The sequence below is a fragment of the Falco rusticolus genome, chromosome 2 (assembly GCF_015220075.1).
Source record: "Falco rusticolus isolate bFalRus1 chromosome 2, bFalRus1.pri, whole genome shotgun sequence".
Taxonomy (NCBI): Eukaryota; Metazoa; Chordata; class Aves; order Falconiformes; family Falconidae; genus Falco; species Falco rusticolus.
Genome location: NC_051188.1, coordinates 100,987,909 through 101,000,906, shown reverse-complemented (window position 1 = coordinate 101,000,906; position 12,998 = coordinate 100,987,909). Strand labels below are relative to the sequence as shown.

Below are 12,998 nucleotides of genomic sequence, written 5' to 3'. Positions count from 1 at the left end.
GGACTTCATTCTGAGCCTTATCCCCGTCTTCCAGCTCAGGGAGCTGACAGTAACTGGTCTTGCTATTAAAGACCGAGGCAAAGAAAACATTAAGTACCGCAGCCTTTCCCTCATCCTTTGGAGCAATGTTCCACCCCACATCCAATAAAGGGTGCAGATTACCCTTGTCCCTCCTTTTGTTTCTAACATATTTGTAAAAACATTTTTTGTTGTCTTTTATGGCAGGGGCCAGCCTGAGTTCTAGCTGGGCTTTCGCCTCTCTAATCTTCGTCCTGCAAAACCTCGCGACCTCCTTATAGTCCTCCAGAGTTGCCTGCCCCTTCTTCCAAAGGTGGCAAACTCTCCTTTTTCCCTGAATTCCAGCCAAAGCTCGCTGTTCACCCAGGATGGTCTTCTTCCCCGCTGGCTCATCTTTTGGCACTTGCCACCATGTAATGCAGATAGTAACAGATGCAATGGTCACTATTTGTACTTGTGAATAAATATTTTTTTTCTGGCCAAATTTCAAAGTATAGCAGTTACAGAAGCTGAGAAGTTGATAAGCAGAAAATCTTTGAATGCTCTAATACTTCTTGAAGATTTTTATGTCTATGCAGGAGTCTTCCCAGGTGTCACACACTTAATGGGAGATGCTATGGACCAGGGGTCCTCAAACTACAGTCCACGGGCCGGATACGGCCCCCCAGGGTCCTCAATCCCCCGGTATTTACAGACCCCCCTGTCCCCCCCCTGCCGCCGGGGGTTGGGGGGGAAACCAAGCAGCCGCAGATGATGGCCTGCCACTGCATCCGCGCGCCGGCCCCCTGGTTAAAAAGTTTGAGGACCCCCGCTATGGACTGTGCCTTCCTCAAATCTTGCTGTTAACCTCAGGGCACCTGTATTTTCCTGCAGCCACAGCAAACCTCACAAAAATTGCCTTTACAAGCATAGATCTGTTAGCACTCAGGTGTCATGCTGGCTCTTCACTGCATCAGCTTCTGGCATAGGTGCTAAGAAGCAAGTAAGGCTTTTTAATAACGCTTTTTGTAACTAGGTATGAAGCTCCATTAGGGAAAGGAGAAGCTGCTTTGTAATTCCCACAGGCAAGACAAAGTCTGTGAGGTTGTCTGTGGGGACAGCTAGATACAGGGAAACAATGACTGTTACTAACAATGCCACTGTTTCCTTGACAGATATGAAAAGGTTTACCCAAAAAGTGACAGAAAATTTCTGGATTCTTCATTCACCTAAAAAGTGATTAGAAAACTGGTCAAAGCTGCAACCCAGCGGATTTCTTGCATAGAGCAATGATGGAGATAAACACATTAGAAATTTTCCTTCTCCTCTGAGAGCTGAGAGAAGCTGAATTTAATTAGTTTTAAGTCTCTTCTACTGGGAAACTGCATACAAAAGTGCTTTCTTAAACCAGATATACAGAAGATCTAATTCAGGTCTTTGCTGGTAGGAAGGCTCATTTTATGAGTGTTCTTTATGAAGAACCAAAGCTTTCAAGGACCTATTCAAACAAGTTAAAATGCCATTTTGAGCAAGACAATTTCTTGCAGCATCTGGAATATAGCATCAGCACTCATGTACATGGATGAGCACTGACAGAGAAGAATTGGTATAGTCTAGCTATGAGCAGTATGTCATAGTCACAAAAACTACTTAAGCCTACTGCCAGCATAAATAATGTTGACCAAAAATTATAACATGGATAGAAGAAAAATACAGGTCACTGTACGCTCTGGCTTTTCTCAGGAGCCAGGTATAACGAAGAAATTCAAGAAGAGTGCAAAGCTTTGCCGCAGCAGTTCAGCGATGGAGTGTGAAGGAATCCACTCAAACAACTTTTCTAATTGCAGTAGAGTCCAGAAGTGACCCTCAATGAAACAGACCATTAACTTGTTTCATGAGGAGGAACTGCAGTGGGCAAGAAAACATAAAGTGGGTGTGAGGGATGGGAAATGGATTGGTGAAACTGGTGGTAAGCTGGGGTGTAATGACATACAGATAAAAAGGTAATCAGGTTTTGAAAACATGGTTGTTTGCCACAGTTCATGACATCCTGTGAGCTGTCATTTCTATACATTTTGTATATCCCAAATTGTCATGTTTCTTGGTGGCAACAACAGATCCAATCCATTGTCTCCTTCCCTATAAGTCCCCAGACTAGCTGAGGACCAGAGGAAATCCTGCCAGAGTTATCCTTACAGGATTTAAAAAGCATCCAGTACCAACCTCCTACACAAAAGTTTCTTTGTGCATTTCAATATGCAAAGCAATGCCTAGGCTTTGCTGTTTAATATAAAATTATACCCTGATTTCTCCACAAAGGAGTTTTCTATGTTACAAAGCCTTCCAACAGTGAACATCATGAATTGCTCAAGCCAGTGGAGTTATTCTGTGAACGGTGTGTACTAGGGGTGCCTGAGGGTGCTTTTATTGAATATGTTCTTAAATGTTAATGGCTGCATGGCATAAAATGTAACTGATAGATATGATTTTGTGCTGTGATAGTTACTTGGAGGCTTTGGCTAATGAATTCTAAATGGATGAATTAAAATTCATTAAATATTGACACTGGGAATAAGATATGCCAGCTAAAAATCTCTGGCTGCTTATAACAGGGGTTCAGAAAGTTAATGGAGCCCTGCAGGTTATCTTCTGAGGTTTATAAAGAACTGGCTGGCCCACTTGCTGAATGCTTCAGCAGCGACCAAGCTAAATATTTCTCCACGCTTTCTGTAATGAAACTGTCATTGGTTTACTCAGGTTTGGTAGGAGATGAAAAGGAGGTAAATAATTTTTCTTACCTGAGAAAGGTGAATCACCCCATAAAATGACAAGATGACAATTGTACATAGAGACTGTGATAATTCTTAAAATCTGCTACAGTCTATTACACTCACTTTTTGCTGTAGGTGTAATTATTCTCTGTGATATGCATTTAAACTGCCCAAATTTCTAGGACTTTGACAATTTGTGTTAGATAAGCTTATCTCCTGCTGAAGCAAGTGGCACTTTGTGGTCATTAAGTATGGGTTGGTGAGTACAACCTTTGTCATTATGTGCGCTGTTTAAGTTTAATCTTTTACATTGGACACACCTTTTTTCTTTCCTGACTATACAGTGTGAATTGAGGGCTGTGTTCGAATCCCTCGCTCCTCTCGGATTAACTTGCCACAGTCTAACTCCGTAGATAAGGTGGTGCCAGAGGTGGAGTTGGACGGATGGGTTTGCTTACATTGTAGTCCGTAAAAGAAACAAAAGGCCTTGCATGCAAGAAAAAAAAATGGAGAAAAATAAATAAATGAAAGAAGTAAAATTAAAAACAAACATGAAAATGAAATACAAAAGCTATTTAAATCAAAAGATATTCTATTTATGGAAACAGAAAAGTCATAAATTGCATTCAACTCATGCTTTGGATTAGCTTAGTGATAATATACACTGTATAGCATTTTCCATCCAAGCCTCTTATTTCACCAGAATGAAAATAAAACAAGCTGAGAGAAATCAGAAAGTTACACTGGAATTGCTAGTATTCTACTTTCTGTAAAATTACTTCTGGAAAACAAGTATGATATTGCCACATTAACTCACTTAAAGATTTCAATTCTTAAGAGTCTGCTTATAATAAGCAACACATTTCTGTGAAACAGTAGTACACTTTCGGAAATGGTATATGTATATATGCCTATATGTATTCCTGAATATTATGTTATTCACCCAACATATTGCTAAGTAAATTAACGATTACATGATGTAAAGCTTCATATCTACTTTAATTATGATTTCAGGACTGCATTGCCTTTCCCAGACTCCTGAAGAGTTTCCTGGGTATTCTGCACTGTACTGGCATTTATAGTAAACATTTTAATTGACTGCAACTGTTCTCCAAAACATATTTGTATGAAAGATCTCCTGAGACTTGAATTAAACAAAGATATTGATACATCCTTTATGTATTTTGTGCTAAAACTGTTCTATAGGGTTAAAGTACTAATCAGAAAGCTGCAATATGTGCAAAATACATTCATTCTTTATCTCTGGCTTATTCCAGAACAGGAACACTTTGATTAATATGGCCTGCAAAATTGCTCCACAGGAGCTGCACCTGTTATTCATAGATAGTCCCATTGCCTTTAATGAGGGCTTGCTCAGGCACATGTGAAGGAGGTGTCTGCATGGAGAGGAGCTACTCTTTCCTGCAAGATACTGTGAGGACCAAGTCCACTGACATTGGCATTAGGTGCCATGGACACAGAATAACACCAAGTGCCATTCAGAAAATGAGGATGTGTGGTAGGATTCAGCTCACTTCCTTTCAGCTGCCTGAACAGCAGGCGTGTAGCCTCAGCTTGCACTGATCCCTTTCTGGCAGCGGGAAGGTACAGGTGATTTCTCCCACCCAAAATCAGATGTTACCTTTTCTGCTTGATTTTACCCAGATGTTAATCCCTCTCATATCCCAGCACCACTGCTGTATGCAGTGTAAACTGCCCCTCTGAGAATGATCTCCTTCTCCCAGTCATCCCTGCTGCTTTTGTTAAGACTATTTTTCTCAACAGTCATTTCTGACATTTATGTTATCAGCCTTGCAGGATTACACCTTGGATGAAGAGGATGATCTGCCTGTGGAAAAACAACTGCCTTTGCCGTCTAAAAGTCAAAGTGAGCTTCAACAGCTCACTCCTAAGTAGATGCCTCATGCCTAGAAACCTGAAGTTAGGTGATACCTTGCTCTTGGTGATTGCATCAGGGGTCGCCAATCCTGCAGTGCAATGTGACCCTTGTCCCTATGACAAGTCCTGTTGAAGTGAAGAGGATCAGGGCAGCTATAGCACTTGAGCAAAACAAGGCCATGTTAGGGTCTAGGACATGGCCAGAACCAAACCAGCACTAGGGAAGGCAGCCAGAGTAAGAGGGCTGGACGGCAACTTCAAGAACAGACTCCAAGTTGCTGCTCATGCCTTGTTTCTTTTACAGCAGCTGGTGGTTCAGTAAACGGGTGTTTACACTCTATTTTAATGATTGATTCTATCTCACAAACTGCTGTAATACTCAAGGCGTGATTTATACACAGCATTTCCTTTGTTTTCCCTCTCTCCTTTTAAATTGCTCATTACACTTCAGTGGAGCTATAACTAGAATTTCTTTGGCTCCATAATCTTACTTTACTGTGGCATCCATCACCTTTCAGTAGGTCTCCCCGCTTTGAAATGCATGCTTCAGCACAGCGTGTAAACCCCTGGCTGTGAAAAAAAATGCTTTCTAGAGCAAGAGAAAAATGACACTTGTGGATTTGGAAGTACATTCCTGTTGTCACTCCAAGAGCCGATGCTAATGCCATATAAAAAAAGAATCTGGTTGTGTTTTATTCCTTTCCAATGTAATTTATACTTGAAGTCTTAAAGATCAAGCAGAAACTGTTTGAGAAACTAATTGCTCTTGTTCTGCACTGCCATACTAAGCAAAACTAATTGGACTGTGGGTAAGGTACTTCCCTACCCTTATTAATAAATTATTTATCTTTAGTGCCAGAAATGCATGGCGAGAGTTCAGCAATACAAAATCTGCGCTCCAGCAAAGAGACATATAAGGCAGTCACCTCCACATCCACAAACCTCACCCTCCCAGAAACATAAGCAAGCTGGAAATGGATGACTCACCTGCTCAATATCGCTGTTTTTCCTTGATTTATATATAAATTCACCAATGGCTACAAACACGGAAAGAACAAGCCCTGCAGCGAGCACGATGAAGATGCCCCCAATATTCTCCACCCCAAGAGCACTGGCTTCTTTGCTGTCCTCCTCGGGGCAGCCGTTGCCTCGCCACCACTTTTCCTTCATCATGTGCAGCTTTCCCTCCTCCTGGAGCTGGAGGATGGCGATGGTGATCTTGTCTCTGTAAGGAGACCCTGCAAAGTGAGAGCAACACCCGTCAGTGCTCGTTGCAGCAAACCGAAGGCAGGGAGGGATCAAGCTGCTGCTGTCTGAAGTAAAAGTACTCCCTGATCACAAGACTGATTTTTCCAGCTAAAAAGTCTTGGTTTCTTTTCACCTGGAAGGAGAAAGAAAACTTTCTGTTGGTGTCTGCCCTCGGGACTGGAAAGAGAAGGCTGCTTCCGTGTGGTTATTTGTTTGAGAATTCATTATAATTTCTAGGGTCTCCTGCTGAGGTTTATTTAAGCCTTGGCAGTGGGTTTTCTTGCCAAGTAATTCCTCCAGATCATGTTTGAATATTGCTTTGAGCATCCTTTGAGACTTTCTGCTTTCCATCTTTTCTATTTACTTCAACATCTGTTTATTTTTCCTACTGCATGTAAAATGAGTAGCTAAGAAAAGCCCAGTCAGACACATTCTCTTCTCATTTATACCTGTATGAGCCCACAAATCCACTTCAGCTGCCTTACAGCTTGTAAGAACACAAGACGGCCAAGTCTTCTTTTCTGTGACTTGCAACAATATTGGCACTGCAAGCTGAGAATAGCAACTATTTCAGGCTTTTTATTTGCAGGCCAGCAGCTTGCTAAACGGTGTCTCTTCAGGCTCAGCAGCATTAATGGGCCAGTATCTGGCAAATAGTGGGGTCACGTTGGGCGGTTCAATCTGTTTAGGTTTGCCTCTCATGTGCTCAGCTCTGGCTCTCCATCTTCCAGAATCTCTGCCACCTCTAAGTCCCTTCAGCCAACTCGTGCTGTCGCAGAAGCACATGACTGTAGCCCTAAAGGGGGACAAAGGAGAGGCTTGCCTCTCGCCCCGCTTCTGGAGCAGCGCCTAGTTAAAGGAAATTGCTACGGTTGTCTTTTCCCACATTGCCAAAAGCCAAAGTTATCAACAATAATAGCAGTAATCCTGTTATTAATTATAATAGGCAAGTGGAAGTTGATTTCGGCATTGTGAGAGAGAGACTTTTCTTTATGGGGCAAGGATTTTATGATGGTAAGCGGGAGAGGCTTACAAGAAAGGCTGTTTGGCTCTAAAGGCATATATGTGCCCCCAGATCCTGCCATGTTGGACTTCCTACAGTTGGAAGCATTTAGTGTCTGGGCTGAAATACGGTGTCACCGGTCCTCTGCCCATGTAGCTAACTACCATCCATCCCTTTGTCTCCTTTAGTGCATTAATAAGACTATCTTCTTAAGCTGTTATTTCACCGATAGTGAAAAGTTACGTTTTCCTGCAAATTAAAGCAGTTACAAGTCTCAATCTGATCAAGGTAAACAAAATACGCATCTAAATAGCCTTGGAAATCTGACCTCACAGCTTCTGTTCTCTTCCTTATATTGCCATGCAGGACATTAGTAAAAATAATTGTACCATGAATACAAGTCCCTCTCTCTGCTTTCCATTTCCTTTAGCCTGCAGCATTGTCTGAGGAGAGTCAGTGTGAAAAACATTGCAGTTCTTCATTTGTTGCGCCAACACTCAGCTATTTTTCAGTATACCTTACTGCCAGCACTGGGACATGCTGTGACCACAGATGCCAAGAGACATGTGTCAGATTATACAAAGTCCATCTGGGAAGCCAGCAATCAGCAGCCACTCCTTGAGGGAACCAGCTTTGAAAGGAAAATACGCCTGCTGTAAGAATAGATGATTTCTATGCATGCTATTAAAGAACCAAAAATAAGCACAAAAAACCCCCAAAACAGAAACACCTTCAAAACAAAAAATAAAAAAATTAAAAAAAAAAAAAGGGGAAAAAAAGTTAACTATTCACACTGAAAACAGCAGTGCCTCTCAGAAGAAAGAGCAGAATTGTGTCTACAGCTAGAGTCTGTTAGATTGTAGGACTCATTTATTTTCCCTTGTCTGAAAGGGCATAGCTGTTAGGTAAAGTGAAGCAGCCTGAATCTCAACACAGGATTTGTGGGGACGTTCATTCTTTCTTCTGATGTTTATGTTGCCAGCAGGATTACCACAATTCATCTTGAGGGTAGCAGGTACATCTATATTTCTACACATGCTTTTAAAGTTTGTCAGGTGTGCCTGGAGTGCTGGATTGGTGATGTTCTCTTGGTGAGCACTAAAACCACACACAAATCCATCTCAACAAATCTCTTTGAATATTCAGCGTATCATTTACGACCTCTGAGCTATTAACAACCTACCTCTCAGGCCAAGCAGCGCATCAATTTACTTTCTTACCGGTCTCCCAAGTAACTGGCAATAGCTTTAGTGTTAGAATTACTAGCATCAGCACTGGCAGTGACACTGGAATTAATACCTGTCCTGACATCTATAATAATGTTGCTTTCTTCAACCAGATTCCTCCCAGGGTGGCATTTTGCATAGGTTTTGCTTAGAGGTGCCTTTGCTACTGCATATTTCTAGAGTGCATTAAATTCAGCACCAACCATCGTTGCAGATTTTTCATTAATGGTCTTTGCCAAGAATCTGATGAAAGCCCTCCTTTCTGCAACCCATCGGCTCCGTAATAAACATAAATGGAGATGTTTGTTGATACACCTAAATCCCCTTTATCCTAACTCAGCACAAAGAAGTAGGAAGACAGCCTATACCTGCAGTTCTTTACTTGCAGAAGATGCTCTGCTAAAATAGTAGCTTTCTTGGATTTATAGAACTTTTGAAAATTCACCTTCCTGTTTCTTTGGAAGCTAAATAGTGATGATATTCAGCTCATTCATTGGAAATTTTGCAGTGCAAGGCATACTTTTGCTGCTGCAAACTCTAGCCATGTGGTTGTGCATTTTCCTGAAGGAACAAATGCAGACCAGTTAAGACATGCTGAAACTTTGGTGTTAAGGGTTACAAACAAGTCTTTTTTTTTTTTTTTTTTTTTCTTTTTCATACAGCTTCTGCAATCACTAGTCTTGAATGCTATGAGAAAAACAACAGAGCCTTTAGGGTCCATTTAAATAGTGGAAGAATCTCCATGGCTTATTTTGTTTTACGAAATCCATCATTTAAGAATTTAAGCTGCCTGATGGCACTGCGTTATTCCACATTTCTTGGATATATCTATTCCCCTGAATTTTGCTGGTTTTCCTTAAGGAAAAAAAAAAAAAAAAGGTACATTTATAATCTGAGAAACATCTTATAAATATATTTCACAGCTGTATTTCCAATGGATGCACTCTCTCTGAGGATTACCATCTGTTCCAATTATTCCTTCATTGTTCTTGGTTTAAACTGTGGCAGCTTTATAACTGCAATGAAACTCTTGCTGTACATTTGTCTTTATTCAGGATTTTAGCTTTCGTATCATTTTCCTCAGGGTGAGAAGCCTGTTCTCACATAGCCAGTGGAAAGATATACTTAAAATATTATCTATATGACAATCTGTCTGAGGTACTCAGTAGCATAAAGAATCACAGTTCAAAGTGCAGTGGTGTTTCTCTTTTATTTATATCTGGTCTACCAAGCAACCGATGGACCAAATACTTCACCTGTTATATCTGTGTAAACTGATATTGCCTTGAGTAATTTCCCTGAAGACAATAAAACTGCATAGCTCTTAACTAAGCATGGCATAGTAAATGCGTTTTTGAGCAGTATGGAGAAGTATATTACACAGGAAAGAGATCTGGCTGCCCAGTGCCAGTTGTTCACAAGAACACAGCACAAAAAACTGAAACACTTTCTAATTCTTTACAAGATATTGAAAAGGACACTGGATATGCTAAAAAAGGTCTACTGGAAAGAGTTCACGGAGATCGGGAATCTTAAGACTCTTCTTAGATCAGAACACTGAAATCCCTGATACAGATGCAAAAACTTGCAATTGTTTCTCGCTGGTTTTATGTGTTGCTCTGAGGTAAATAGATCAGAAATTCATCTATTTTCATGCAGCTTTCTTTGGGATGCATACATGGGACATAACATTTATCCTGCCCACTTCCACGTTCCCAGAGACACTATGTGATTTCTCAAACTAAATTTGATTTCAGTAGAGCAACTTGCACCTCAAGCAGCACAGAGGATACCCAGTTTGCTACAAATGGGATGCTCCAGAAGGCAAGCAGGTCACTCGACATCATTCTGCAGATGCAGCCTGCACTGTCACGTTCCCTCTTGCTTGCAGAGACTGCTTGCAGATGAGCTGGGCAAGAGTTGATGTTTTGCCTAAAAGGAGGCTCCTAGGGTCTGCTCGATGAGAAAGGTTTCTGAAAGACTAGGACATGTTTCAAACGGCCACCTAAACTTCTGAAGGGGACATTGCTGGGTGTGCTCCACAGCACCCATGCTGGAAAGCATCTTACCTATAGGTGTTCCCACTCCGTAGCCTTTCGAATCAATGAGCCCCCCGATCTGGGTGAGATTGCAGTTTCTCTGAGTCACGTATTCTATGCTGGTTGACTCCATTAGCAGTGCATAGTCTGTTGTGAGCACACGCTGGATTCCCTCATCGTTGTTCTTCACCAGCGCTGTCTGCTGCCTGCTGCTCATGAACGCCCACATCTTCTCGTATGTTGATATTTTGGATTTCTAAGGAGGGAAAACAAGGGCAGAGAATCACACCAGCACCCAAATTACACTTGTAAAATATTCCTCAGCCTTTTGTTGTGGCTGATGCCAATAGCACATCTTGAACACAAGAGAATCGGTAGCAGGGTTTTCCTTCCCACGGCCTTTTTCTCTTACTGTGCTTTGTGCTGAGGAATCTCTTTTTTTCACTTCCTTTGCAGTGCCAGGAACTTCATTACTGGCACGACTGCAAAGTGCTTTAAGTTTTTTGGGCTAATGCTGTTACATGGATTACAGCACATAACACAGCTAAATTAGCACAGCTGCATCCTGCTGTTCATAGAAGCAGTGCTTCTGCCTGTCAGGGTAAACACACTACTCCAAATGCCTGATGATGAATAAAGTACTGGCTCTTTTGTATTGTATCACTTGCCTAGAAGTCATGCACTTCAAGGGTAAAGCTTGAGAAACAAAGCCAAAGCAGCTCCTAAGAAAACTTTTGCTTTCTGCTTTCCTTGCAATCAAGACTCAAGGACTTCATCCTTCTCCCACTGTAATTAAGGTGTTTGCCAGGAGGAATCCTGACAGTGTACGTGTCCTGTGTCAATACCCAGCTGCACAGGGAAGAGAGATGCTGGAAGTCCCAGCCACCTCCATACAGTGTCAAACATCCCTTCCTCCCTGCTCCTTTCTCTGTGCTGGGGGAAGCCCACAAAGGACCCAGGCACCCTGCAGAGAAAGACAGTGCCAGTGGCCCCTTGTTCCCACTTCTGCCTTTGTTGGGACATACAAAAAGAAAAAAACTGAACCTGCTCAGGGACGTGCTGGAGCCCTGTGCCTGCTATACTCAAGATGTGCTGCCTACAAACCCCAAAATCTTCAAGTGCTCATGTGCAGAGGAATGAAGCTGGGTTAATCAGCATTGATAATGCACAGCTGTGGGCTGGCTTCAGGGGTGTCGGGTTGGCTGATGTAGATCAGGTGCAGCTGTGGCTGGTGCTGTTAAGAGGTTGGGCAGCCAAGGAAGAGGGAGTAACCAAGGAAGAGAGAGGAGGAAGAAGCAAGAGGAGAGAGAGTGTGGGCCCTGGGTGAGGAGAGACAAGGAGAAGGCAGCAGAGGGACTGGCATGAAGAGTGTGTTGGTATGAGATGGTAAAAGAGTGTGTTGCTATGTGGTGGTAAAAGACCTTGTTGTGGCCGGTTAGTTTGGAGAGCACTGTGATGCTGACACAGTACTGACACGATTAAACATCTCCCTTCCTTGTATGCTCTCAAACAACATTGAAAACACAATGCCACTTCTGGATGACATATCAAGGCAGACCTACAGACTGCTGAATCATCAGAAACTGTCAACAGAAAGGAGTTTGTCTCAAGATAGCCTAGCGTGAACCAGACAAACCAGCTTTTTAATGTAAATATGAGCTGAGGATGTTCCACACGCTTAATGTTTCCCCAGTTCTGGAGCAGTATACTCTCACTTCCATTGTGGGCCTTATCTTTGGTTTACAGCTATCGTAGCTAATTTTAGGCTCACTGTGTGGAGGCCATATGTACTTATTAAACGCCAGTGTCTGGGGTGTTCCTGTGAGAAGCTGATTTTCTGGTTCTTTGAGCTTTAAATGTTAATATGCTTCAACTGTAAATTCAATACCTGTGAATGTCAGCTAAATCCTGCCTAAGTTTGGTAAGTCACAGGATACCACTAAACTTTGAATGCAGTTAAGTGGCTCTTTCCTGGTAGAAACCACTTTTACTGCTCAGTTGGGAATACTTGTTGAAATTGATGGTATGTTTATGCAGTAGATGGAGTCTGATATTGAATTTACGAGAAGGATGTGCTCTTTATTCAGATGAGTTTGAAAGAAAGATCTTAGCTTCTCGACTTGCCAATTCCCATTTTTTTCAGGATAGGCCATATACCAAATTCTGGCCTTTGGATCCTCATTGATTTTAGGGGAAACATGGCTGCACACCAGAAGGTAGGAGCTGGCAAGAGTTGTAACATGAGATTAAGATCTATTATCACAGAGGGGCAAGAAAGCCATGCAAGATTTATAGATGTGTTGGAAACGGAGCAGGACAGCAGTCTGGAGAAATATGAGTGTGTCACAATTTATGGAGGTGAAACACCTTGCCTTCAGTTGGACTTTTCCCAGATTTGGATGTGTACACAGGTGGTGAATGCTGAGAGATCCTGCTGGCTTGCCTGCTTAGAACCCCATCCCCTCACTGGAGGACTCCTTAAGTGTCCAGGCCCTGTTTTCTGGCTATTTTCATCTGGTATGGACAGATCTGGGATCTCTGTACAGGGAGGAGGCTGACTCTGAGGTTCCTTCAAAGTCAGAACTCCCATTTTTCCCCACAAATGATTTCAATTGCTTTTGTTTTCATTCCCCCCATTACCAGGCTAGAAGGCACAGTCACTGCAGAAACTTTCTTGAAAATATTGCCTCTTTAGCAATAGTTTTTCTGGGGACACTATTACAACAGGGATACTAGTGTAAGGCATTCAGAATTAGTGGAAAACCACAACTGTTAGTATATACAATATAAACAAGACTAAATAAAAAGTGATGTA

The 12,998-nt window shown here is 42.1% G+C and overlaps 1 protein-coding gene across 3 annotated transcripts in view; it reads right to left on the bottom strand.

Annotated features, from left to right (window-relative positions):
• The window catches only part of GRIK1 (glutamate ionotropic receptor kainate type subunit 1), a 177,326-nt gene that overhangs the window by 10,378 nt on the left and 153,950 nt on the right, over nucleotides 1-12,998 (bottom strand). For 2 of the 3 annotated variants that reach the window (XM_037377667.1, XM_037377670.1), the window contains 2 exons: nucleotides 10,214-10,439; nucleotides 5,655-5,905 (listed from right to left, as the gene is read on the bottom strand). In XM_037377667.1, coding sequence (XP_037233564.1) covers nucleotides 5,655-5,905; nucleotides 10,214-10,439 — 477 coding nt within the window. Of the gene's footprint in view, nucleotides 1-3,088; nucleotides 3,255-5,654; nucleotides 5,906-10,213; nucleotides 10,440-12,998 lie in introns of all 3 variants that reach the window. The other variant, XM_037377668.1, reaches the window with a different exon arrangement.